The sequence below is a fragment of the Populus nigra genome, chromosome 4 (genome assembly GCF_951802175.1).
Source record: "Populus nigra chromosome 4, ddPopNigr1.1, whole genome shotgun sequence".
Taxonomy (NCBI): Eukaryota; Viridiplantae; Streptophyta; class Magnoliopsida; order Malpighiales; family Salicaceae; genus Populus; species Populus nigra.
The window spans coordinates 9,240,862-9,267,863 of NC_084855.1; the positions used below are offsets into that span (position 1 = coordinate 9,240,862).

Consider the following 27,002-nt stretch of genomic DNA (forward strand, 5'->3'; position numbering starts at 1 on the left):
TGCATCGTCCTTTACTTGCTTGCGTGAAGTCGTTCGTTTAATACTTGTTTGTTCTCTCTCCTCTACGTGGCTTCCTAGTTGCTACATTTTGAATTTTTAAACTGTGAATACGAGACGGATACCGCCTCTCTTGTGTATCAAAATCTTGGCCTTCTTCCTTGCCAGCCTTGGAATGCATGTCCTCTATTATTATTTACTAAAATAATTTGCGCCGAGGGAATCTAAAAATTCGGAGAGACCATGGCTGCAAGAAGGTTTTTTGGTTTCTATTTGACAAATAGTTAAACAAAACAGTTTTTTTCATAAAAGAAAATAGGGAGGACATTAATGAAAAACAAAAATAATTTTTTAAAAAGTCAAACACTTGTGACAGGCCAAAAGGGAAAACCCTAAATGTCCTTGGAGATCGAAAAATCTAAGTTTGAGTTTTTGAATTAAGAAAACTTGGATTTCAATCTATTTTTATTTAAAAATATCAAAAAGATATCCTTAAAATCACAATAGGCATATTTTTTACTGTAAAACAATCTCTAATTAATGTAAATACAAAAAATCAACCAAATAAAAAAATTCACAAGCCCTAATCTGTTATTTTTTTTAGCATGCGCGGAAGGAAACAAATTTCAATTAAACTCTTTTATGCAAGACAAACCATTTAACATCAAAATTAATTTTTAATTTAATATCAAAATATTTTTATACATTTTTAAAATGTGAAAGCAAAGAAAACAAAACAAATCACAACACATAAAACAAATGTAACATAACTTGTGACGAACCACATTTTTACACTTTTAAGGAATAGTCTAGTAATAATTATTCTTGTAATACCTCACCTCTATTTTTCTAACCTATAATAAACACCACATAAAAATAATTAGCAATGAAAACCACCCACGAACCTTACTTAAGTTAAGAAGCGCATATAAAAAGTAATTTGAATACAACATTGGCATGTTTGTTTGCTAAAAATTAGTTTATTTTTTAAAAATAAATTATTTTTTGATGTTTGGTAGTATAATGGAAAATAAATTGGAAAGCGTTTTCCAGTATCTGGTTATATCATGGAAAATGAGCTGAAAAATAACTTATTAATGTTTTATTTTATAAAGTTTATTAAAATAATGAGTAACAAATCTTACAAATTAAAAAGTTGAGTGAGGATGAAATTGAAAAAAATATAATTTCATAGATTATCTCAAATGAAATAAACAATAATAGAAATAATAGAAATCAAATCTAAAAAATAAAATGAAAATGAAAGATGAATAAATTAAAATAATAATAATAAACATTTCATAAATTATTTCAAATAAAATAAGTAACAACCAAAAAAATGAGGACTAAATTTGATAGATAAAAAATTTCAATAAGAAAATGATAAGGAAAAAGCAAATAACAATTATAAAAATAAGGAACAAAGTTAATATAAAAATTATATTTTAAGATATGAAATTGAAAATAAATATTAAAACAAAATATGTATAGCAATTAAAAGTTTGATGATCAAATTTGATATAATTAGCAAATAATATGAAATTTTTAAATTTTTCATAATTTCCGGAAAGTGTTTTCATCTAAATTTTATAGAAAAACACTTTCCTGAAAATCAAGTTAAATTTTTCTTTGTCTAAAAGGTATTTTCTGTTAACTAATTTTTTTAATAATAAATAAATTTAAAAAAAATTTAAAAATATGGCATAGTAATTAAAAAGTTTACAGGCATGCATAATTCAAGTTCCTTAATGAGGTAAATTATTTGGCCGCCAGTCCACTATCCCGTCCCTCCTCTCGAAGCTTTATTACAAGGAGAAATAACAGGTAAAAAAATAGAACGGAGGAGAGTAACAATACAGATATGAGAACGACATTGTCCTCCTTTTATAAAAGGATACAGCACATCAATCAAAGCAATTATCAGGTCCCGAAGATAAGGTAGTGTTTCACCTGTAGCTAATATTTTTTAAAAAATATTCTTGTTAGAAAATATATTAAAATAATATTTTTTAATTTTATAAAATTTATTCTTAATATCATAACATTAAAACAATAAAAAAAACATTATTTTTTTATAAACAAATATATTCTACTTCTTACCTCCCCCCGAGAGAGAGAGGGAGATGGATGGCTGGGATTGTGTTTACCAAGAACTGGGAGAAGGGAAACAGAACCAGAAAAAAAGGGACAAGAAAAGAGAGAAAATAAATACACGATAATAAAAAAGCAACAAAAACAGAAAGCGGAAAGAGAGGGGAAAAGAGCGGGTGTGCTTCTTTTCAACATCCAGTCGTTTTGAGGGAGACAGCTGTTTAAATCTGCACTCCTGACACTCCCTGCCATTAACCACTCTCGTTTCCCACACGAACCCTCCTCTTACCTAACCATGTCCTTTAACCGTACTTCCACGTGACTTCCTACTTCGAACGAGTACGATGCACGTGTTGCCCGATGAGCCCAGTTTTTATGATCTTCGCCTCGGAGTTCTTTTAAAGAACATTTTGTTTTTATTTCTCTATATATATTATGGATGCATTTTGGAAATCTGTTAAAAAAAATTCACTTTCATTAAAAAAAAGCTTCAGAAGTTTTTTTTTTTCATTTTAAATAAGGAGAGAACACTTCTTATAAAGTATTAAAAAACTAATTAAAGTCGCATAGTGTTTTGTATTTTAAATATAAAAATATTTGTATATTAATAAAAATAATTTTACGTGTTTGATGTTAGTATAAAAATATAAATTTCTAATGAGTATGTACATGAAATAATAAAATATGACATGTAACTTTTTTATTTATATAATATCTTAGTGCATGTGATGTTTTAATTTATATAATATTTCTTTTGACTGCATTTTTTCCTGCTCTTTGTACGCCCTTTCCAGCTAGTTATTCTTTTATAATATACAATAACAATAAACATTAGATTATTCTAGTTCCTTGCATGTGGCTGGGTTCAGATTTCTTTATCCGACGGTAAAAATAAAATAGGCATTAATAACATGTTTTACACTATTATTTTTTTAAAATTGCAAAACAAAAAATTAATGTCTATATTTAATATAATATATCAAGTTTTATATGTATTAATGAAAAATTGTAAAAAAAATGTGCATGCTGATATGAAAAAAATATCATATAAAAATAAATTCAAAGCTGAATGCTATGTAATAGAATAATCTTTTGAAAAATAAACTTGGTATTTTTATTTAAATAAATTTTAATTAAAAAAATTAAAAACAAGGACCTTTAAAAAGGAGCCCGATAGTCAGGGCCTCGTGGATCCGCTAATGATCTTTTATGTATGGAGAAACAGTATTTTTTCCGCATGTTTTAAAGTTTTATTAAAAGAATCTATTATAAAAACAGGATGTAACAATAAAAGGCAATAACTTAAAACATTATTTTTCATCTAGTTTCTTACAAAATAATCAAACATTTAAAAAAATATGGCTGTTTTTTTATACAACCAAATATTGAAAAGTATTCCAATTTTTCAGAAATGTTTTTCTTATATGAAATTCATTTTCTAACAAATACGTAAGGTCTTAGCCTTTAAGTTTTTCTTTGCAAGAATAAAGGCCCAGTTTAATGGAAACTAGTCCCAGGGGCTGCTATAAAATCCAGTTATGTTTTTAATCTCTATAATTTGATACATTATCCCTTTATTAGTGTATTTTATAATATATCATATTTATTCTGAAAAAATAAAAATTATTCTGGATGAAATTGTTTTGGATTGAAATTCTTTTCGGTCTATCTTTCGAATATGTAACTTGTTTTTATTGTTCTAGTAAAAAAAACTTATGCTATGGGGCTATAATCTACATAAAATGCTTGTTATAGGGTGACGGTGAAAACAAGCAAAGTTAAAATACGACGAATCAACATGTCAATTAAATGATAGTGCTGCGACTTATTTGTTTCAACTAATCCTCGATATAATTTAGAAATAGTAGATATATTCTGAAAGCTCTTATGATGAATCACATCAATCTGATAATGCTCTGGTTTAAATGTCAAATAATGCATTTCTTGTTCATTGAAATCTTTAGGATAAAATTTCTCAGCAAGCTTGCAAATAATATCAACTTTAAATGATTTAAAGTTCTCATTAGGTTCTAAAGCAGGGCTAAGTATAAAAAGTTTCACTGTCCGATTACTGAATTTAAAATTTAATTTTTTCAATCAAAAATCTATTGTTGAGTTAAATATATAATAATAATAATGCTGGTAAATTGTCACTGATTCTTGTTGCTGACATGAATGACTTGTAGTCTTTTTATATGAAGTATTTATATGTGATATATCAATCTCATATTATGTGCAAACAGATTGCATACGTGTAAAGAGAGGATCAAATATAGCATTTCTTAAAGTTCAAAGCAATCTTTTAGTAGTTTATACAAAATTTATTATATTTAAAATGTGAAGAGATTTTTACTCAAAACTTGACAAAAGTAAATCACCATTCCCTGTTATTTTTTAATTTAGCAGATAAAAAGTTAGGACTTGAAAATTCTTACTTGATTGTGATAATTTTGCATTCTTGGATCTACATTTAAATTTCTCTTCAAAATCCTAGCTAAAACCTGATGTTGCTGAGAAGACCGATGTTGTTGAGAAGAAGAAAGTTAAAATCCTATGGTGCTTCTCGAGTATTGATAAAGGTAAAGGAGTGAGTTTTATAAAGGACAAAAGAGAGAGTTTTTATTTTTTATTTTAGTGGGGAGAGTATTAGGTTTTTGTAATATTTAATTTTTTACAGCCTACCTTAATCTTTTATACTCTTACATCCTTATTCACATGTTATAAATAGCTCATATATCTTTAAAACTTTAGGTTCTAAATTTTTAGTTTCCATTGTAAGTTTAATTAAACATTCAAGAGTCTCTAAATTCATCAAATGAAATCTTTTACAAGTATAAATTATTTGTTATATTAATTTATTAAATATCAAATATCAATCACTTTAACTAAAGAGAATGAATCAGATTTTACCCAAACTAAGAGATTAACTCATTATTTAAAATATTATCCTTCCTTGCATTAATCTACTTAAGATTTTTGGCAGATCATCCAATAGTATTCAGATTACATTTTTAATCCCTTCCATGTTCGATGCAAACAGGAATCGACCTCATATCGCTCCCTAATGATACCCATCAACTTTGGTCCGTCAACATAATGGCCACCATCCGTTCGAAAATGCATCGTGTTTCAACATGTAAAAACAAAAGATCCTGTGAATTTGATAGCTCACTGATGGAAACATATGTTTAATTTTGGCTACGTAAGTAGCTAGGAAATATCTGGTTTCATGTTCTTGGAGGTACGTGGTTGAATAGAATTTTAGAATTTAAATTTTATTTTAGAATTATTTTGATGTTTTAATAACAAAAATAATTTTAAAAAATAAAAAAAATATTATTTTAATATATTTTTAAACAAAAACCAATTTGTAAAATAACCGATTACATTTCAAAATGAATTTCATATCTTTATTGAATTTTGACTTTCCGATTCTTTTAATTGAATTTTATTTAAATTCTTTATATTCTGTAATGTTGAGCCCGTTTGTCTGAAATGAATTTCAAGTTGAATTTCATTGATTTTTTTTATTATTATTGTTTTTTGATGTAGCTGTTTTTTACGGTGAAGGTTGCGCAGTCTCCAGGGGATACATGTGGTGAGGATAACCATTGAGCAGAGAGATGGTCCCAGCGGTTGGCATGCTTAAGGCTTGCCTTTTTAGCAACAAGTCAACAACTATAATGCTTTGGATTCCTACAATTGTGCCATTAATGCTACAGGTTTTTTATGAGACCTTTGTAGGCAGTGCCAGTGTACGTGAGAAAGTGCACACTTCCTTCAAAGTACAGATAATTACGGATTAATCAGGCAATTAAGGAATGATTAAGGGATCTGAGATTGCCCTTTGGTAAGGCACGTGGTTTGGAACGAGAGAGGGTGTTTCCTCCCGTCCGAGCTCAAGATTTAAGTATAGCCATTGGATTAAAAAAGATTATTAAGGGTGCAAAAAAGAAAGAAAAAGGTAAAGCAAAGCTTCCATTGACAGTGCCCAAAAGGCAAACCTACGGATCCAAATAGATCAAGAGAAAAAAAATTGTTTCTATAATTTAAAAGCAAGTGGTATCGTGCCTCGTTTGAATCCACAAGACGCTGAGGAGAAAAAGGACCCAGAGGATTGTGCACGTTGGAGAAGAAAAATAACCCAGGATTTAGCCCCCAAGAAAACTAATATATGTCTTTACCATTCAATATTCCAAACCCGAACAATTTATATGGTAGATAAAAACAAATGTGAAACAGGGTGGTTATAAAGAGAATTTGCTAACTTAACTGCTGTAAGTTCACCGGTTTCAATTCTGATAGCGATTGTATTTTTAAAATTTATTAAAATAATATTTTTATTTTATAAAATTATTTTCAATAATAATAAATCTAAATAATTTAAAAATATCAAAAAATATAATTTATTTTAAAAAATATTTTTGAAACACAAAAATTAAAATCACCGTTTGCTTAATCTATGTATGAATTATTGGGGTGCCACCCAGAACACTGAGAGTTCTGTATTTCTTATTCTCAGCCGGGTAGTTAAATCGTGTGGAACCTAGCGCGGACACGTAGACATATCGATGGATGATGACTAAACGTCCGACAGCTGATGGCTGTCAGTGCCACGCTTGATCTGTTAGGAGTGGGGTAGGGGTTAGTTTTGTCGGTTTTGTGTGACGTTGCACATGAGACTAAACAAACACGGCAACGGAGCTCAGTGCAAGCATTTGAAAATCTGTTGCCACGTCAATAGCATGCCAGCTATAACACACTTCAATTTAAACCCGAGTTCCGAGAGAATCAAATTCTTGGGATTCGTAAAGGGGCGTCGGGTAGGGTCCTCCAACCATGATTTTCCGCTGCATGCATCCATCGTACGATGCGTATCACGTCTGCATTGTCAGCGTGTGGTATTGTTTTATTCGTACGGATTGTTCTCCCTCTAACTGTTTGTTTTACTGCTTCTCGTTTTTTTAACTTCGAAATTACAAGCCTCTCTCTCTCTCTCTCTCTCTCTCTCTGGACTGTCCTCTGTCCCTGTCCTGCCACTGTACTTTTGTGATGATATGACATTACTGGAAAAGATATAGCCTAGATAAATTATGCGTGTGGTCTAACTGATATATTTACAGGACATTGAAACAATTCTAGTTTCAATAAAGGGTTTGAAATACCATGACTGGTTTGCTATTTAATATTATGATAATAGGAAATCTGATTATTAAATCAAGTTCAAATTTTTAAAGAAATCTTTTTTAGGTTAGCAATTGTTTTCCTGAATTGATCATTGGATTTTTCGGAATTATATTTTAAACATTGACATTCCTGATATAATAATTTTTAATTTTTTTCAATATATTTTTGGATTTTATGTTTTAATTCAAACTTTATAATTATTCCCTTTAGATTTCAAGATTCACAGTTGTTTTTTTAGTAAAAATAGGTTTTACAGCATATTTAAAGTTCTTGTAAATATTTTAAAGAGACCATCACCATATATTTTATCTTTGAAAATAAAATTATGAATTAAAGATTTATAATGACAATCTCTGACAAGAAACTTACCGGCGACAGGTTTTCATTCAAAATTCTATCGGCAATTAAATTACCGACTCCTAAACTCCATCGAAACACTCCATTGATGTTTTTTAATTTTATAGTAGCTGGTGGTTTAGGTTGTCAAAATGTACAAGACCACCATGAAGTGCCTGGTTTTGTCTGTGATTATTGAGATTTAACCGGAGTTCTGTTCTGCGAGTGTTTAGCTTCTTCTTTTTTTCGAAGAGATTTAAATACTTGGGAGTTAGCATCGAAACTCGGTTTAGAATTACAAAGCTGTCCAAATCAAGCTTATCCCTTGATGCTTTTAGTTGTTGAATGATTCTCTTCCATTTCATAGATGGTTCGGAAAGCAACAATTTTTTGAGATAAACATGCTCTTTGATATGCAATTCACGTAACTGGGTATCTATAAAATCTCTAGACTTCCGATCGGGTAGTTAGCAATGTAGAGACAGCCTCTACTACGTGTTCGACATTGACTCTCAATTTCATCGCAACGTCATTTGACTCTTTGTGATCACGGGCCATCATTCTCTAGCCGACAACAACCCACCGATGCAGAGGCAGATCTTTCAATTCAATGACGTTGCGTCCACTTTTCACCGCCCCGTCTTAGCATTTAGACTCCAGCATTCGCGTCATAGAATCTCATGCCTGCCCTTTGAAACTCTCTGAATTTTTTTTGCGTTGAACAAATCTAAATATTGGCCTTTACGTCGATCTAAGCTAGCATTTTGCATCATTTTTCCGAATGACCCACTCGAGAAAAAACGAAATACAAGGACAAAGAGAAAGGTCGAGAATGATTAAGAGTGATAACTCATGTTTATCGTGCTTCAAGTTCTAATCCAATTAGAAGAGGTGAGGGTCCCATTTAGGAATTGATTGCTCAAAATAAACTCTGAAAATTACGAGGAGAAAAATAGTAAAGATGGATTCATTTCGGGTCATCCTTTGAAATCATCGAACTTGTTGGTGCTAAACGTCATTTGACTCCGCTTGTAATCTTTTTTTTGGATTCGAGGAAACCCCACCCCCCGGAAAGCGCACTTTGTGGGCCCAAGTGAGTGAGTAAAACCCCGGCTGTCCCAGGCTCTTACAAGAGGTGCACGCCCCTCCGCTTGTAATAGCTGGTATTGGAAATTGTTTGCTAGTTTTGTGACTTCTTGGGAGAGCATCTTTGTCCACGTGGTCAATACAGTAATCAACCAAGTGGATTACAACTAACCTTGTGTTCATCCTGGGTTTTATTAATCAAATATTTAGCTATAATTCAATAGTTCAATCAAGCGAATGATCTACTGAAATCAACAAAAGTCTTCTGGGTACCCACCAAATATGCAGTTTCGCAACTATACATCTTCTAGAATTATGTTGCGTCTCGGCCTTAGAAACTAGACAATTTTGAATCAAGTCAAGAGGGCTTGGACTGGAGCCACTTGCTGCCATGATGGCTACGGACATTGGGGGTCAAAGAGCGGCCAATAATTTGATAGGTGGACCCGCTAGAGATAAAACCATCCACAGGAAGGCGAGGCATTCTTGTGCTTGCTGGGATGGGGTATCACGGCTCAACACTGGCCAGCGGCTGGTTGGGCCACAGTTGGATGTCTGTCCAAATACGGCCTCAATTTCTTGACACGTTTAGTTTCTTGCTCTAATAGGGTTCTGTTGTCTTTGTTTAGCAGCAAAAATGACTCAATGATTGAATCGAGAAATAAAACGTACTGCAAACCTCAAGTTTTCCGAGTCCGTCCATTTACTTACTAACACCAGAAGGGATTTGATTGTTAAATTGAATAAACCGGAATTATGCGTTCGAGTTTGGACTCATTTCACTGACCTCTTTCTATTTTGTCTTTGATAATATATTTTAAACCTAGGTGAGCCCGCCCAACCTTATCCCCAAGTTAAAGCTCTAGCCCACAAAGACAAAATCTTAATGGGCCGAGTAAGACCAGTTAAACCAAGATGAATTTTTGTCCATTTTGAACATGAGCCTACATATATCTCCTCCTCCAAATCTTTGTCCTCTGCTGCAGTTGAAGAAATATTCATATTCTATATTTTGATTTGGATGCTGTAGAGTGCAAAAAACAGGAGATTCGAGACATTTGAGTACGTAGCTAGCTAATTATTCGTTGTTAGTAGCATGGGCTTTTAATGTTGGGACAGCCCAAAACTACGTAGCTAGAAAAGTTGATGATTTCTACTATTGTTCCAAGAGGCCATGACCCTACGACATTGTTTCCACCAGTGTCCCAAGGTAAAAAGAGACACTTCTGATCCTTTCCCTCAAGCTTAGCATTTCAATATCAATTTTAAATGCAACTAATAAGTGACGGCATTCAGAGTCCAAAAATACTCCAGCTTAAATATATCTCAAACTATTATATTTGGTTATGCTTTTTTAAAAATGTAAAACCAAACACTAAGAGTGGGAAATTATTTTTACACTGCTATTAAATCCGGACAAGTAATTAAATCTTGAAATCCTTTAACCTACGAGAGACAACATCAACCTCGATCAATTAATTGTAGGAAAAACTAATAAATTTATTGTTTCAAACCATACTAATTGATCCAGGTGGACATTTTAAACCTAGATTAATAATTTAAATTCACAACCCGTGACATTAAAAACCCAGATCCAGTTAAGAATTTCAATTATCAACTAATTTAATGATAAATGATAAAATTAAAAAAAAAATCCTGAAGCAAAAAACTAACCGAAGCCAAAAAAGAAAGAAAGAATGAGCATCAGCTATGAAAAGTGAAAAAATGAAGGGGTGAGATTGAAAAGGAAAGCATATTATAAAACTATCTTAAACAAAAAAAATTAAAAGAATGAGGACTAACTCTGATAGATAGAAAATTAAAGGAGAATGCAATTGAAAACAAAAGAAAATTTGATAAATAAATAAAAATAAAAAAATAAAAAAAAAATAAGAGACAATCAAAAGAAAAATAGCTTGAAGGGCTTAAGCAAAAAAATGAAGGGCCAACATGAATTTATAGTAGGAAAGAGAAAGGAAAGGAAAAACAAAAGAAAACGATGTTGGCGACGCACTAGAAGTCTAATGACTATACACTCATATATGGAGAAAAAAGAGGCCGAGATGAATTAAATGATGTGGTGAAATAATATTTTTAATCATCAAAGTCAACTGCATTAATGCCTAAAAGCAGTAAAAGAGCGATAGATGCATGCATAACCTTTTGCAGTTGTTATTTTTATTTTTGAAAACACAACTCTATCCTTATGAGCCAAATATTATTAAAAAAAATCATTTTAAAATTATGAATTAATCCCTCAAGTCAAATTTTTGAAAATTTGAAACTAAGAGTAATAAAATAATTATATTGTGGTAAAAAACATGAAATATCTAAAAAGACCCTAGACTATAATAAATGATTATTTTCTTTTAAGGTTAACAAAGTCATTTTACCATGCAAGAGAATAATAGCAAATGAATTAAAGAAAAAAAACATTTTACCCATAAACCACAGTTTATCAAGAGTGTTTTCAAGTAAGTCACTGTTATATACAATTCATAATAAATAAATAAATAAATAAATACATATTTATCACATGTTTTAGCTCTCTCTTCCATGAACACAGAAGCCCAAATATATGAATAATTTGTCTCACTTGTTAGGCGAATCAAAGATGGGATGTTTGATAAATTATTTGTATGATTTCTCTCACATCGATTTTCTTTTCAAATTCCAATTAATTATGCTATTAATTCTGTCAAATAGTAGTAAGATTTATATGAAGGGATGATCTAATGATAGAAAAACCGTGGTCGTGAGTCGTGAGTCGTGACAGCCAGCGCTTGAAAAAACATGAAACAGAAGCCAGAAGAAAAGATGAAGAAGAAGAAGATCGGACTATCAAATGAATTAAGAGCGCACCACAAGTTAGCTGTTCCGCTTGAACGCTTGATATTACCAATAGTAATTAAATATATATAAAAAAAACTGCTAGATTTTCTTGATATTCAAATATCATTTCTTTTCCAAACCTAAGATACTTTTAACCCTTCCAACATATATACAAAGCCCGTTTCAGCAAACCTTTAAGCCCAAATTTATCTCAAACACAGTATAATAATAATTTTAGAATTTCTTGATATTTATAATTGAAAACTCAAACTCATTTTAAAAATCGCTCTTAGATACAATTTAAACACATATGGGACAGGTCCTTACTTTCATGTTCCGATTTATTATTTAATTTGTCAGATGGCAATGGAGGTATATCTAATCTAAGGCTGTGACTCCTAACGAGCTCTCTCTCTTTCTCTCTCTCTCTCTTTTATTAACATGAGTTTCCAGGCCAGCTTGCGTGCATCTCGATTAATTTCATGGGCCCTAAAGTTAACGACCATGTAAACCTCCAGTGATCATCATATAAGCAACCACGGGGCTTGAACTTGAGACCACATAGGAAACAAACCTCTTAATCTCAAATTCTTACAATTGGATCACCATCTAGATGATTAACAAAATCTCTCTTTTGATTCCCCATGATGTGGTGCTGCCGTGCTGGTCTTGGGCTTGGATAAAGCTCTACCCTTAAAAAAGTCCAGCATTGCTTCTAACAATTGGAAAATAGTGTTGGTATGTGTGAAAATAGTAAAATAAGGTTTTTAAACCCGTTCCGGTAGTCAAATCGATTCAAAGCTCGAATTATGGGTTTTGTTCAGGTTATCTGGGTCAATCATAATTTTTTTTTAAATTAAAACAACATCGTTTTGGATGAAAAATAAATAAATAATCAACGGGTTATAACTGAAATTTTGACGGGGTCTTGTTGGGTCAACCCATCAGATAGCCAAGTTTTTAACTTCTCTTATTTTTTTAAACCCGACCCAGCCGATTCGACCACTAAGCCACATCAGGTTTTAAAACTATAAGTAATTTAAAAAAATGATAATTTTCAACATCTTTTACAAAGATCCTATAATTTAACACACTTACTCCGATGTAAAAAAAAATAACAAATAGATGACATGTCATTTTTATTAATATGACTTTATCCATATGTTTTTTTTTTATTATTATTATAATTAGGCTTGGACTTGAGCAAGGAACTCTTAAAACTATCAAGCCCAACAACATATTTTTTTAATGGAAAATTTAGGATAAGAAAAATATATTAGAACAAATAAAAAGCATATAAAATATGTATAATGTGGTGAAAACTAAAAAAAGATTTTCAGATTTGTATCCTAAGCATAGCATGCACCAAACTCTGTATAAGGGTAAACTAGATATTATCTTATTGCAATTTACTCTGCCTTATCCTATAGAATCAAGTGGAGGTAGAGACAAACAAAATCTATCATGTCGACCAAACCAAACACAAAGCATTCATGCCCCTCACGCTTCATCTCGTACCATCTTGTCTCTAAAGTCTCGTCCTCCTAATCTTGCTTCTCAACCAAGCGCTCCTTTATTAAGAAATAGCTATAATTCTCTTTTTTTTCTTTTTCAACCAATCTAATTTTATTGGATCTCCCTTGTGTTTATATCTAAGAAATGTTTAAGAAATTAAAAACCTGGAGCAACATGTTCATGAAGAATATATATTTTTTATGTTCAAGAAATAGGAAAAATATACTTTTTAGTCAAAATGTCTTCCCTCATTCATGTGTGTGTGTATTATTATTTTGACAAAAACATGTGAAGTTAATGAATTCCGACCACCTTTGGTGGCAACAAATTAAGTTGTGGTTAGAGTTTTTAAACTCCAAAAATCTCAATTTTAATTTATTTTAATTTAAAAATATTCTAAAATTTTGTATAAAGTTATTTCCAAGCTTAAAGAAACATTTAATCCGTTTAAAAACAGTAAATCAAACGAATCACAACAAGATTCATGGATTTCAATCTTCTTTTATAGGGCAAAACCTAATCAAATACACAAATAGTGGGTCGTGGTTGCCTACCAATCCAATCTTCTCTCTTCTTGCTCGCTTGTCAGCTTCAAAGACCCTAGCCAATCAATAGCCGCTATTGCATATACCCATCCATCAAACTCACACTCGATTCCCCTCCACTTCACAAACACTTCTACTACTGTGCAGTGTCAACGTGAATCCGACACTCATTTGATTTCACGACTCCTACACAGACAGCAGGCCGAGGCAAAGAGGACCTTAAATGGTGACTACATCTTCTTTAAACTTGGTGTTTACTCCCACAAAACCGACATCTCTCTCATGGAAACACTCTTTTCCCTCACCTTTCACAACAGCCAACTGTACCCGCTGCCAAAATAGAAAAGCATATAGATTCGTTGTCTTTGCCACTGTATTGGCTGACCCCAAGCCCACAGTTCTCGTCGCCGAAAAACTCGGAAAAGCTGGTCTCGAGCTACTAAAGACATTTGCGAATGTTGACTGCTCTTACAACCTCAGCCCTGAGGAGTTATGTACTAAGATTTCACTTTGTGATGCGTTGATTGTGAGAAGTGGGACTAAGGTCACCCGCGAGGTTTTTGAACGTTCAGGCGGCAGACTTAAGGTTGTGGGTCGGGCTGGCGTTGGTATTGATAATGTTGATTTGTCGGCTGCCACGGAACATGGGTGTTTGGTGGTTAACGCGCCGACGGCTAATACGATTGCGGCTGCTGAGCATGGGATTGCTTTGCTTACTGCTATGGCCAGGAATATTGCTCAAGCTGATGCCTCTCTTAAAGCTGGTTTGTAAATTATTATTTTTATTTGATCATGATTACGATTTTTTCATACTCCATTTAGTCATTTATTCGAGCAGGTGGCTTGCTTTACCATTGTAGGTTGAATTTTGTTCTTTGGTATGTTGTCTCAAGTCTTTGTTCAATTTGTTTCTGTTATAATGATTAATGTGGATTTGCTTATTTAAACCTTACTGCATGGTTAGTGAAAATTTGGAGGATAATGTGATTTGATATTTTTTTTTTTAGAGAATTGGCATCCATCAAATCTTGTTTTCTGATATGCACAAAATTGTTGAGATTTAGCAAATTGGTTGTGTTTTGGCCATATCCTTCATCAATAGTTGAGTAATTTCCAAACAATAGCTTATCATGTCTCTGTATCAACCAATTTTTCAAATTCTATGGTAATGACTCATTTTGCATGAACATTAATCATGTTAATAAAATAACTTGTTAATTTATTGTATCTGCCCAGGCAAGTGGCAAAGAAGCAAATATGTCGGGGTTTCACTTGTGGGGAAGACGCTTGCTGTCATAGGGTTTGGAAAGGTTGGTTCAGAGGTTGCTCGGCGTGCCAAAGGTCTTGGCATGCATGTGATTGCACATGATCCTTATGCCCCTGCAGACCGTGCCCGCGCTATAGGTGTGGATTTGTTGACTTTCGAAGAAGCTATATCGATAGCAGATTTCATCTCCCTACACATGCCTCTTACCCCTGCTACATCAAAAATCTTCAACGATCAGGCTTTCTCCCGGATGAAGAAAGGAGTTAGAATTGTCAATGTTGCTCGTGGAGGAGTGATCGACGAGGAAGCTCTAGTTAGAGCTCTGGATTCTGGGATTGTTGCTCAGGTTGTTTTCTTCACCAAGTCCTCATTGCATTATTCCTGTTTTCTTCACCAAGTCCTCATTCGTGCAGGCAGCACTTGATGTCTTTACAGAAGAGCCCCCTCCAAAAGACAGCAGGCTGGTGCTGCATGAAAACGTGACAGTGACTCCTCATCTTGGTGCTAGCACTACAGAAGCTCAAGTATGCATGACCATCTATTTAGGCTTCTGGTTTACATCTCATTTTCATCATCTTGCATAATGGTTATGAGATTTAACCAGGAAGGTGTAGCCATTGAAGTAGCGGAAGCTGTTATTGGAGCTTTAAAAGGGGAACTTGCTGCAACTGCTGTAAACGCGCCAATGGTTCCTGCTGAGGTTATCATTTCTTTCAAACCTTTAATCCCTCACCAACATTTCACTACGGATATTTTATGCATGCCTTTGATGAATCAAACTGGAAATACCTCAAGTCTTAGCTTTCCACCATTTTTATGTGATGTTTATGGATATGATATTATTAGTTGAAGCATTGTGACCTCTCTGCTTTTGATCATGGTGTAGAGGACTTGTTCCCTTTGCTCATGTTTATTTACTTAGTGTAAGGCGGAGAGTCTGAATTTTTTTCTCTGATTATTTTTGTTCGTTACAGGTTCTAATAGAACTTGCACCGTTTGTCACCCTGTCAGAAAAGCTTGGCAGACTGGCAGTGCAACTGGTTGCCGGTGGAAGTGGTGTACAATCAGTAAAGGTGACTTATGCTTCTGCCAGAGGTCCAGATGATCTCGACACTCGGCTTCTTCGTGCAATGATTACCAAGGGTCTGATTGAGCCTATCACCAGTGTTTTTATTAACTTGGTAAATGCTGACTTCACTGCTAAGCAGAGAGGACTGAGAATAACAGAAGAGCGCTTTCTATTGGATGGTTCACCTGAGAATCCACTTGAGTTCATCCAGGTCCAAATTGCCAATGTAGAATCTAAATTTGCCACTGCAATTTCTGACTCTGGTGAGATTAAAGTCGAGGGAAGAGTGAAAGACGGGAAGCCCCACCTCACCAAGGTAGGTTCATTTGGTGTTGATGTGAGCATGGAAGGCAGTCTCATACTTTGCAGGCAGGTTGATCAACCAGGTATGATTGGCAGTGTGGGGAATATCCTTGGTGAGGAGAATGTAAATGTGAGTTTCATGAGCGTTGGCAGGATTGCTCCACGAAAACAGGCAGTAATGATTATTGGTGTGGACGAGGAACCTAACAAGGAAGCGCTAAAGAGAATCGGGGAGATACCAGCAGTTGAAGAATTTGTGTTTCTTAAGTTGTAGGGCGCACAATTCTGTCATTCTTGAAGTGTATTTCATGCCCAACATTGAAGAAATCAATGCCAATGGGCCAAGGTTGATTTTGTTTTTGTTGTTTTCTTCCCCCTAAACGAGTGATCATTTTTTAATCAATTTCCATGCTTGCTCATGCGTTCCGATAGTCTAGTCTTTCATATCTCTTCGGCACTTGACATGTTCGTCTCGGCTGTAAATTAATTTACATGCAAGGATAAAAATTCTATAAATCCTTTTGTTTAAATGATTTTTAAAAAAATGCTAGTAAAGTTTGGCCAAAATGAACAACGAAAATGTTACAAATCCGCATTCAAGGGAGACAAAGGTTACTAAGACAATGACAAAATATCTCCTCTAAAATAAAACAATTAGAAATGTAATAAATTTTAATGTTTATGTTTCAAGTATTTTTTAAAAAAATTAAAATGCCATCAAGATACTACATTGATTTGGAATGATTTAAAAAATTAAAATTAAAATTTTGTTTTTGCGCCGGCCCTTACTGAGTGGTTGCCAGGAAACAACAACAAGCCGCGTGTCCACCTTTTTCAACCATGAAGAAGCAGTGTGAGCCAACGCTTGGAACACGTGTCCATACCTCATGCTGTTAGGTGAAGTGGAGAGTATTATATATGCTCACGGGATCATAAAAATCTGGAAGGAGCCGAAGCAGGATAAGATTATATATAGTTGCTTCAAAAATATCTGAAACTCTGTAACAAAAAAAACATATCTGAAATTCCCACAACATGAAGACACAGGTACCAAATGAGTCCATTTTCCAAGATCTAACTTGAATTATCGAATGGTTTATTTGACTTATATATGTATATTGTTAATTTCATTGTATTTTGCAGGAGACTGAAAGGATAAACGAAGAAGGTGAAGCTGAAACCAGGGTGGAGACTGTCGATCACCGGACTTCAGCGGGGAAAGGCGAATCCACCGATGAGAAAGTGGGGGTGGTTCATCTTAAGCGCAACACGAGGGATTCTGGCAGTGGTGGTGGAATTTTGTCTAGCGCAGCTGCTGCAGTGACTAACACCTTCAAGTCTGCAAAGGATGCCATCATGGGCGGTCGTGGCAAAGATAACACCACCAAATGATCATGATATCACCATCTTTCTGTATGTGTGTGAGATACATGTAGAAAATGAATCTTAAGAAATAAACTCATGTTTCTTAATTGGGATATTGGTCCGTACTTCGGAATCTTTTTATTACTTCGGAATCTTTTTATGCAGATATTTTGAAGTATCCCGTTCGGAAAAAAGCATTTTGTAGAAAAATCTTTGCTTGAACCTCGTGGTAAAGTTTTGAGCTATTTGCTGATAAATTGGGTGAAATTTGACGGCACTAGAACGGTGCTTGTTTGGGCTTTCTTTTCTTTTGATGATGAAGTGCATGGTCAAAAGAAAGTAAAACTTAGATGGTGAGTGTTTGATTTTGTGGTAGATATTAATTTTTTATATTAGTATTTGAATTTTGTTTTTTAATTTTTCATAACTTTTTTTCAAATATAAATAAACTGTAAAAATAAATAAAGTTTTAATAATATAAATTCAACTTCCTCGTTATAGATATGTCTTCAAGTTAGACGAGTTGGGGTGGAAACTGGTATATCCACGAGTATCACAAGTTTATCTACAAGTTAGGGTGATATTAGTCATTTTCTCCTTATACAGATGCTACAAACTCATTTTTAAATTAGATGAATTATGGTGATGTTTGAGGCTTGTTTATGAGCATTTCAGATTTATTTATAAACTGAAGGTGATTATTAGATATACAGGTCTGTTCATAAGCTAAAACAATTATTAGATATAATTAAATTATAAGAATTATAAATAGATAATTTAGATTTAATTAATTTGATTTTAATAAAATTTTATATTATATTAATCATTGTATAATCATATTAATTGAGATTAAATTGTTTTCTCTGTAAATATTTCTTGATTGGGTTGTAAATATTTTCTGCTACTGATGTAAATATAAAAGCCGTAAATAACATTTATTATTAAAAAAAATTGGTTGTGATATTTTTTTTTTCATGTGATAAGTAACAAAAATATCTACAAAACACACACTTAGAGGCTAGGTTACAGCTAGCTAGAGAAAACAATTTTTAGACACGTGTTGTCTTACCTTTCTTGAAAATTTCACACGTATTTCTCACGAAATTCCTTATTTTTCTCGAGAGACTCTTTCCTTGTCGCGGGCAATTCGAGTACTGCTGCTCATCAAGAAAGTTATTCAAAGGAATTAATTGATCACGAATTTAAACAGAGACTTTAAACGCTAATCGAGCATTCAGTTTTATTTCTAATAGCATAAGTTTGATAGTAACATGGAATAAGATTGTGCTCCGACTTGACGGCCACGTGACGTTGGGTGGCATAAAAGCATCCCCTTTGTCAAAAGCAAAATACAGCCACACCAGGTTCACAGCAAAAAGTTCAGTCCCAGATACCGACTTCCGTGAAACCATCTTCAGTGGCAAATCCCCTAAACATCGCGTTCGTGTTAAAACGACACGCCACTTCCCCGTTTCTGGATACTGCTATCAAACCAGCTCGCCCTTCATCAAGCCTCTCATTCACAACAAAATCCACTGCTTCTTGCAGGCTCAATCCCTTGTACTCCATCACCGCCGCTACATCGCGCGCTAGTGTCCCACGTATGATGGCCTCTCCTTCTCCTGTGCAAGAGACCCCACAAAGATCACAAGCGTAGGTCCCAGCACCGATCAGGGGCGAGTCACCAATACGACCTGCCATTTTGTTCATGAGCCCACCTGTCGACGTGGCTGCAGCGCACCTCCCTTGGCTGTCCACCACCACACACCCCACTGTTTCTGGCGCATACAGGCTGATTGGGAGTCCGTTCATTGCCAAGAGATTGTCATCAGGGGGCCCCACACTGCAGCTTTCCAATCCAACGGCTGGGATCCTGTAATCAAACTGGTTTGGGACACCAAGAAAAGAGTCAATTAATGGGCCCACCGCATCAAATGAAAAGCTCGTAGGGATGCAACATACCAGGATGGAGTTGGCTTCTTTTGCTAACTTCAACATCCCCAGGTTTTCCTCCGTTATAAAATAGCCATTGTCCACCGTCTCAACACCCTAACAAAGCCAATAATAAGTAATCTACTTAATCATCATGTTTTTCGTACTTGAATGCATTAATTATCTTTTTTATTCACCCTTTCTTGGAGTAGTAAAGGAGCAAATTGCTTATATAATATTTCAATGGTACGAGTTAAGGAGGCGTGCACCGGGGGGGGGTACCTGTTGCCTGGCAAATTCCTCAGCGCCAGAAAAAGCAAGATAGGAGTGAGGAGATTGCTCCATCACAAGTCTTGCGAGAGAGATTGGGTTTTTCACTGTTGTTAAACCAGATACGGCACCGCATCTTCTCTTTGGCCCGTCCATTATGCTGGCTTCCATTTCCACTGTTCCATTCTCTGTTAAAGCAGATCCACGCCCAGAATTAAACAGAGGATCCGTTTCCAATTCTCTCACCTGTAACAACAAAAAACAGGATTCTTTCAACTCTTAATCATTCACTAGCCATGTTCTTAATCTTTATTTTCACGTTTGAAACCAGAAAACACCAGAATTATATTTTTTTATAAAAAAAACTAGCACACTTAAATTAAAAGTTTTAGCAGAATAAAAACATTTAAGAAAGATTTGACAAAATAATACTTTTATATTATCGCGTTTCAAAATAGCAATTTTTAAACACGTGTTTTTGATACGATACAATCTAACATGTAACCTTACTGTCAGTTCTCTAGCTCAACTAGTGGGCTGGTTAATTTAGTTGTATAAATCGATTGACTCTTTCATACAAAAACTATAAGTTTATGAACATTTTTTTAAAATATATTTTATGTGTAAAAATATATTTTTGTCTCATTTGTAGACTTAAAAAAACACTCCAATTAAAATCTTAAAAAATTATTGTTTACACAGTGTTAATGATGTAGTCGGGCTTGTGATAACGAGTAATTCTTAGCAGTCAGATATGAGTTTACCACAATTAGATGAGAATTTACCTTGGACAGATTATATAAATGGTCTAACATATGCATTTATGGATCAGTGGGATATTAGATTTTAAAAATCTCACGCTGGAGCTCTAGCTTTAGTAATTTTGTAATTTTTATTATTAATTTTGGACTTCATGCATTGTTTTAGATTCTATAAGTGTTTACTTACTATTTTTTGATTTTTTTTTGTTTACTTGTTAAGGTAGGGTTTTTAGTCTATATAAGGCTTTATAAACCTCATAAAAAGACATACTTCAGTATTATTATTTAAAGAGAATAAACTTATGAATTTAGAATTCTTATTTACAGTTTTTTTTCTTATAAAAAAAATCAGTGTTTTTGTTTCTTGTTTTTTTAGCTTTTGTTTATATCAGTAAACTAGTCGGTTGATTTAATTGATAATTACAATACAATCAATTGGTTAATTCTAAATTTAATTGATATTGTAATTCAAAAACATAAAATTTAATTAAATATCACAATTTATAACCGCGTCATCCAAAAGTTTGTGATTTTGCTGGAACTTTTTGTTGTTTTTTAATTTGTTAGTTTTTTTTTTATTTTAGATGCTAATTTGCCCCAAAATTACTTTGTCCATTCAAGAAACAGGACGAGGTTGGTCCGTGAACACATGCCAAAAAGAAAAACCACAAAGACTAATGTAGAATAAAAATGGTATCAATTCGAGTGCAAATCATAAACTTTTGTTTATATCAATTCCGTGCATGTTCATATACCAAGAAAGATCTGGGATTGATGATGTGCAGTTTTTTTTCTCCCCTTGTTCACGACAGTTGAAAACAAAAACAAAACTTGCTTGTAAGAAATTAATAATGGAAAGGGAGGGATAACGTACAACAAGTTCGACAACATCGATAGCGGGGAGATTAGAGCGAAGAGCAGAGATGCCAAGATCAAGGCAGCGAGCGAGGAGTTTTTTGGCCTCCTCTTGTCTCTCTCGTGGGAGATTTGGGTCGACACCAGCGCCTCCATGCACCGCTATAGCCCACCCTCCCATTTTTCTCGCTCTTGTTTACTCGGAGGCGCGTGTTTTTTGTGTGTGCAATGAGAGCTCGTGGTCTCAGTATATATAGGCGCTTCGCGGACTCCTCGTACACCTGAAACCTTACTACATATTGTTCTATTCTGTCCTTGCTCACTTCTTGTGGAGGAGGGTGTGGGTTCTAACCCTGACTAGACCAGTTTCCAAGTGCGTTGGTTCAGGTTTTAATTAAATTTAAATTTTTTCAACCACCAATTTACGGTATTGCCCCTGTGAATTATTTTAACTTGCACTAAATTTACTGTCAAGATTCGTTATTACTACGAGCAGACATTATAAGATAGTCACTTTAGGTTTTTTTTTTTTTTTAATAATTACGAGTAGAGTGGGCTTGATATGTTTACGATCTTGCCCTTTATCTATTTTGATTCGATATGAGAACAGAATTTTATAAGCAAGCAAAATCATTTATACACTTCTTGGTAAAGCTAGATTCTACCACCATCGAAACAGCTAGATTTTATTATCAAGTAGAATCAGAATATTTTTTTTCTAGTAGGTATAATATTTATTGCACATGAATAATTCTCGTTTGGCTCTTTTTCTTCATTAATATTTACACAATGAACAACAATTTCCTACTCCTGCATGCTCACCGTGCACTCGTTTAACTTTTAATAAAAAATCATAGTTTAGTTACTATATTATTTTACTCTTTTAATAAAAAATCATTGAACTTTGTAAAATGATATTTTTCCTTTAGAGTTCATTTATCATTATAAGATTTGCAGGGGATAATTAGTTTTATTATCTTTTAAATGCATAGTTTAGTGACTATATAACTCTAAAAAAAAATATTAAAAGTTGAACGGGGCATTTTAGTCATTTTAAATTTTAAAGGCAAAATGTAAAGAATATAATAATTTTTTGTCTTTCCAATTATTTATTTTAGTAAACAAAGTTGAAAGGATGACGATTTTATCTTTTAATTAATATAAATAATATTAAAATAAAAAAATTATTGGCATGTATGATGTCCATACCCTTCTAGCGACACGTACGACGTCGATCCATGTCCAAACACCGCTTTCTAGAGCGACACTAAAAGTACCTCACCGTCCCTTTTTAGTTGTTGTTATGTGTGCACATGGCGGCGTGGTGATTGAGCTTCAGTAGACTATTTTCTTCGTCATTTCTTTCTTCTCGTTGCCAAAATATAAAAGTGTCATTTAATTTGTTTTTTTTTTCAATTTGGTTCTTATTTTTTTATTTATTTTTTTCTTCAATTTCACCTCTCATTATTTGGTATCATTTATTTTTTATATTGAATTTGGTTTTCTTTTGATTGTTGTTTATTTTTTTAATTTTTTTATAATTTAATTTTTTTTTTTAATTTCATCCATAAATATTTGATTTTAAATTATTTTTATATCAAATTTAGTCCATATTCTTTTAATTTTTATTTCTTTTGTTCTGGATTTTTTTAAATAAAATCAAGCATTAATAAAATGTTTTAACACTACAACCTCATTAACAATAACATGAAATAAAATATAAAAACCAATTCTAAACTAGCACAATATAGAAGAACGAATTTGAAAAATACTGTAATAAAAAATATTAAAAGAATTAAAAAGAATATTGTCATGTCCACCGTGTTTAACCAATCTGGGCTGAAGTCATCATTGGCTGGTACATCTAATAACCGGTGGCTAAGCGCGCAAAAAAAGGTTCATTTAAAAAAGTCCGCCGTTATTCAGGCCCATTCAAGAAGTTTGCGCGACAAGTCGGCTAAACCGTAATGTTAGTAAAGTGAGCCTATCTCATGTTCCGGGCGTTGAGGTGGGCTAAGATATTTAATTGGGCCCTGACCCAATTTGCTTCCATGTTGCCAATCCAGCTGCACGCAAGATTCTTCTTTTCCGACGTGGACGGCTTCATTTATCTATCTAGGCAGTAGATTACTAGAATGTCCTTATGCTAGTTAAAAAGCATCTCACCCCCACGTTCACCAGTTAAAATGTAAATAGAATACCTTATCCGCTTATCATCCGCCCAAAGATCAAAGAACAAGATTCCAATCTGTGAAAATTTGACAGGCTGGACATTCTACGCTGCCAATTAGAACCAGAGCCACGTCTTGGTATCTCTTAACAGATGGTTGGTAGCGGCAATTTGTTTTGGATGATTGAAAATGTTACGGCAGTTATTTTATTAAAAAAGTTTATTTAGAAATGTATTAAAATAATATATATTTTAAAAATATATTTTTAATATTAAAACATAAAAATAATATGAAAACACTGAAAAAAATTAATTTAAATTAAAAAAAAAAATCTTTTCAAGAATGTTTTTAAAATATAAAAATAAACGGGCTCGGCAACACCTAAAATGTAGCAGTGTCCCTTTCGCTAAGCCCACAAAAGGGACACTTGAGGCCTAAAAGATTAGCTAATGTCAGATCCAACTTGTCCCACAAAAGAAGGAGAGGCCCATCAACAACCCCACCTCAGGACCACTTGTCCCATCAAAAACTCTGCTGTCCTTCACTGGCTCTTTCTGGCTTTTCTTTTGAAGTTTTCCATGCTATCTTTTTCCATCATAAATGCAAGCTTTCTTCATTCGTCTCCAATGCACACCGATATGCATTCAGTACACATAATTGTGAGTAATTTATTTTAACATTAAAAAAAACATGTTTCAATCTCTCTTTTTTAATAAGCACTTTTGAGACTTTGCTAGCAATGATGAGCTCAATTGCTCCATTTTGAATCCGAACTTCAAAGCTTCACCCATCGAATCAATCTGCTATGGATCTCGCATTCAATATAAGATAACTAGATAGGTGCGGAGTGCTACGTCGAGAATTCTGTAAGATGTTTCTAATATAAAAAATATATATTCAGGCCATGTAGATGTTAAACTTGGTATGAAGTTGACCTGTTCATGGTATTACGTTCCGGATCATATAAATTGTCTTAGGTCACACAGGTTGATTCATGTTAAATTAAAAAATATATAAGCATATTTGAGGTTTTAATATCCGAAAAGTTTTGAAACAATGTATATAGATAAAAATTTTAAAAAAATGAAATTTAATATAGTTATCCTATATTAAAAAGTAAAAGAAAAAACAATTTACATAGATGTGTTCATATATATAGTTATCTCATGTTAAAAAATTAAAAAACAATAAATATAAATATAGGCTATAAAAAAATATAAAGTGTAGTGTAGATAGTTATTCTACATTGAAGAGTTAAGAAATAATTCATATGAACGGATGCTGTATGCTATAAAAAAAAATATGAAGTGTAAAAAACAAGTCATGTGGTTGTAGCTATATAATGTGGTTGTAGCTATATATATATAGCTATCCATGTATGCTAAAAAAAAAATATTAAGTGCAGTAATGTTATCTTATATTAAAAAGTTAAGAAATAATTTAAGTGGAAGTAAACAAGTTATCTTATATTAAAAAATTAAAAAAAATACCAAATTATTCATCAATCCACATGAAAATAAAAAAAAAACTATATTGCAATAAATTTAGTATTCTTTGCTTTTAAAAGCAAGGTGGTCATTTAATTGTTTTTAAAATAAGACGAAAAGGCTAAGAAGCCCCTCAGCGTTAGGCTAAAAATTCTTGCTTTCTAAGTGTTTTCATTGTGCTAAAAATTAAAAAAAAAATTAAAAAAAAACTGATTTAACCCTGATCAGCATACTTTAATCTTAACATTTTTGTACTTTAATTATTGACCCAAATAATCCTCTTCTCCTATCTATCTCCGTTTCAACATACTGCAAACACAGTTTAAAACTTGAAACAAAACTCACAAGTATCTCTCAATTGTCTTTTGATATTTCCTACTGTATATCAACTTAATCAAATTCAGTAATAATTAATATTCAAAACTATAATATGACAAGTTCTGAAGATTATTTTTTATAAATGAAAGTATAATTATACATATATAAAAAAGGAGAACACTTGTATATATAAATATTATATAGCACAAAACACCAAAGTAATGTAACGAAAAGGTTAAAGTAAAGGGACATGCATAGCATAAAAATAAAAGAAAATAAAGTTAGGTCGAAGGAGCCTTCACGCAGAGATTGGTAATGGCAAGTTACATTCTTCGAGATGAAGTTATTTTAAGAAAGAGATCTTGATAAAGAATGTTGAATTGAAAATTAAATAGTGATAAGAGAGTCACACCCAAGTGAAAAAAATTAAAATAAAGAGTTAATATTTTTTTTAAATGATGTTATTGGGTTAGAAATAATACTTCTGCTTTTCTATGATGAAGACAAGAGAATTGAGGATATTATGATCAAAACTCTGTAAAGGCTTCACCTTTTTGAAACCTCATCTAGTTTTTCTTTTTTTATTTATTGAAAGGCAATAAAATGTGTCAGAACACCTAATTAATAATAGGTATATAAGAGAACCAGAAAAAATTTGCAGAGAATACTATGCTTTTTCACACTGTGATAATAATTATTTTTTAAATAATATTTTATGCTGAAATACATGTAAATTATATTTTTTTATTTTTAAAAAATTATTTTTGACATCAATAAATCAAAACAATTCAAAATATACAAATCATATTAAATTTTAATAAAAAAAAATTATTTTAAATTTTTTAGCAACACCAAACAAATGAATTAGCAACACGCGTTACCTGTATTTGATAATATTGGTACAAAGTAAGCAATTAGCAGTGTCATGCATGACCCAAGTCCCGAAAACATGTATCTACATTTCCGAAATTGAGATTGGTTAGATAATTTCCTCTAAATTGAGGTCCCCCAAAACTCAACGGCATCGTCCTATATTTAGGTTTTGATATCGACCACGACTGTGACTATCGATGGAATTGAACTGCAGATGGATCTAGCTAATTGTATCTAAATAGACAACTATACAATGAAAGAGCCAGAGGATCATGCAATGCTGTGAAGGTTAGTGCAAGAGCGCCGAATGTCAAAGAGAAACGGATAAGCAGACAGATGTCCATGTTTTTGTGAATAGCTTCGAGCTATTTAATGTTGATGCCTACATTTATCAAAGGTAATCAATCACATGCCTGGTCAGGTGACTATTTCGATAAGATGGGATGGCTGGAATGAAAGTGTAGACGCAAGCTGCACCAAATTAGGCTGGTGTGTCTGTCTGTCTAATAGAGAAAAAAGCTTGAAGATATCAATGCTCACTGGGTCAAAAGGGTGCGGCTGAAAGCATTGAGGAGTTCAAAGATGGTGTCCATAAAAGAAAGAAAAGAGGAGATTCACTGGAACCAATTATCAGCTCTCTATTTTATGATCATTAATCCACATCTTATCGTTGTCTTTCTCCTTCTTTTCCTTTTCGACATGAAAGACACCACAGTCCATTGCTTCTAACTATCAAAAGCAA

At 33.0% G+C, this 27,002-nt stretch overlaps 3 protein-coding genes across 4 annotated transcripts; 2 read left to right on the forward strand and 1 right to left on the reverse strand.

Moving 5' to 3' along the window:
* Window positions 1-13,548: 13,548 nt before the first annotated feature.
* Window positions 13,549-16,649, forward strand: LOC133691054 (D-3-phosphoglycerate dehydrogenase 3, chloroplastic-like). Its single transcript, XM_062111373.1, has 5 exons — window positions 13,549-14,353; window positions 14,826-15,202; window positions 15,270-15,380; window positions 15,461-15,556; window positions 15,831-16,649. Exons 1-5 carry the CDS (start codon window positions 13,813-13,815, stop codon window positions 16,500-16,502), a joined length of 1,797 nt encoding a protein of 598 aa, XP_061967357.1. The 5' UTR covers window positions 13,549-13,812; the 3' UTR covers window positions 16,503-16,649.
* Window positions 16,650-17,144: 495 nt separating this feature from the next.
* Window positions 17,145-17,900, forward strand: LOC133691350 (uncharacterized). Of its 2 annotated transcripts, XM_062111818.1 has the most exons (3): window positions 17,145-17,275; window positions 17,372-17,641; window positions 17,759-17,900. In XM_062111818.1, exons 1-2 carry the CDS (start codon window positions 17,264-17,266, stop codon window positions 17,618-17,620), a joined length of 261 nt encoding a protein of 86 aa, XP_061967802.1. In that variant the 5' UTR covers window positions 17,145-17,263; the 3' UTR covers window positions 17,621-17,641; window positions 17,759-17,900. The 2 variants fall into 2 exon arrangements, with proteins under 2 accessions (XP_061967802.1, XP_061967801.1); XM_062111817.1 differs by lacking the exon at window positions 17,759-17,900 and having other exon boundaries at window positions 17,372-17,706.
* Window positions 17,901-18,807: 907 nt separating this feature from the next.
* LOC133691349 (probable isoaspartyl peptidase/L-asparaginase 2) lies at window positions 18,808-21,666 on the reverse strand. The gene is made up of 4 exons (XM_062111816.1): window positions 21,431-21,666; window positions 19,808-20,041; window positions 19,556-19,642; window positions 18,808-19,477 (listed from the first exon to the last, which is right to left on the reverse strand). Exons 1-4 carry the CDS (start codon window positions 21,590-21,592, stop codon window positions 18,974-18,976), a joined length of 987 nt encoding a protein of 328 aa, XP_061967800.1. The 5' UTR covers window positions 21,593-21,666; the 3' UTR covers window positions 18,808-18,973.
* Between the last annotated feature and the right edge of the window lie 5,336 nt (window positions 21,667-27,002).

Excerpts from the sequence above, each read along its gene's own strand:
- LOC133691054 (XM_062111373.1), top strand. The coding sequence starts at position 13,813 with ATGGTGACTACATCTTCTTTAAACTTGGTGTTTACTCCCACAAAACCG. Across the intron at positions 14,354-14,825 it reads TGATGCCTCTCTTAAAGCTG|GCAAGTGGCAAAGAAGCAAA; the intron begins GTTTGTAAATTA and ends GTATCTGCCCAG. Across the intron at positions 15,557-15,830 it reads CGCCAATGGTTCCTGCTGAG|GTTCTAATAGAACTTGCACC; the intron begins GTTATCATTTCT and ends TGTTCGTTACAG.
- LOC133691349 (XM_062111816.1), bottom strand. The coding sequence starts at position 21,592 with ATGGGAGGGTGGGCTATAGCGGTGCATGGAGGCGCTGGTGTCGACCCA. Across the intron at positions 20,042-21,430 it reads TCGATGTTGTCGAACTTGTT|GTGAGAGAATTGGAAACGGA; the intron begins GTACGTTATCCC and ends TTGTTGTTACAG. Across the intron at positions 19,478-19,555 it reads AAGAAGCCAACTCCATCCTG|TTTGATTACAGGATCCCAGC; the intron begins GTATGTTGCATC and ends GTCCCAAACCAG.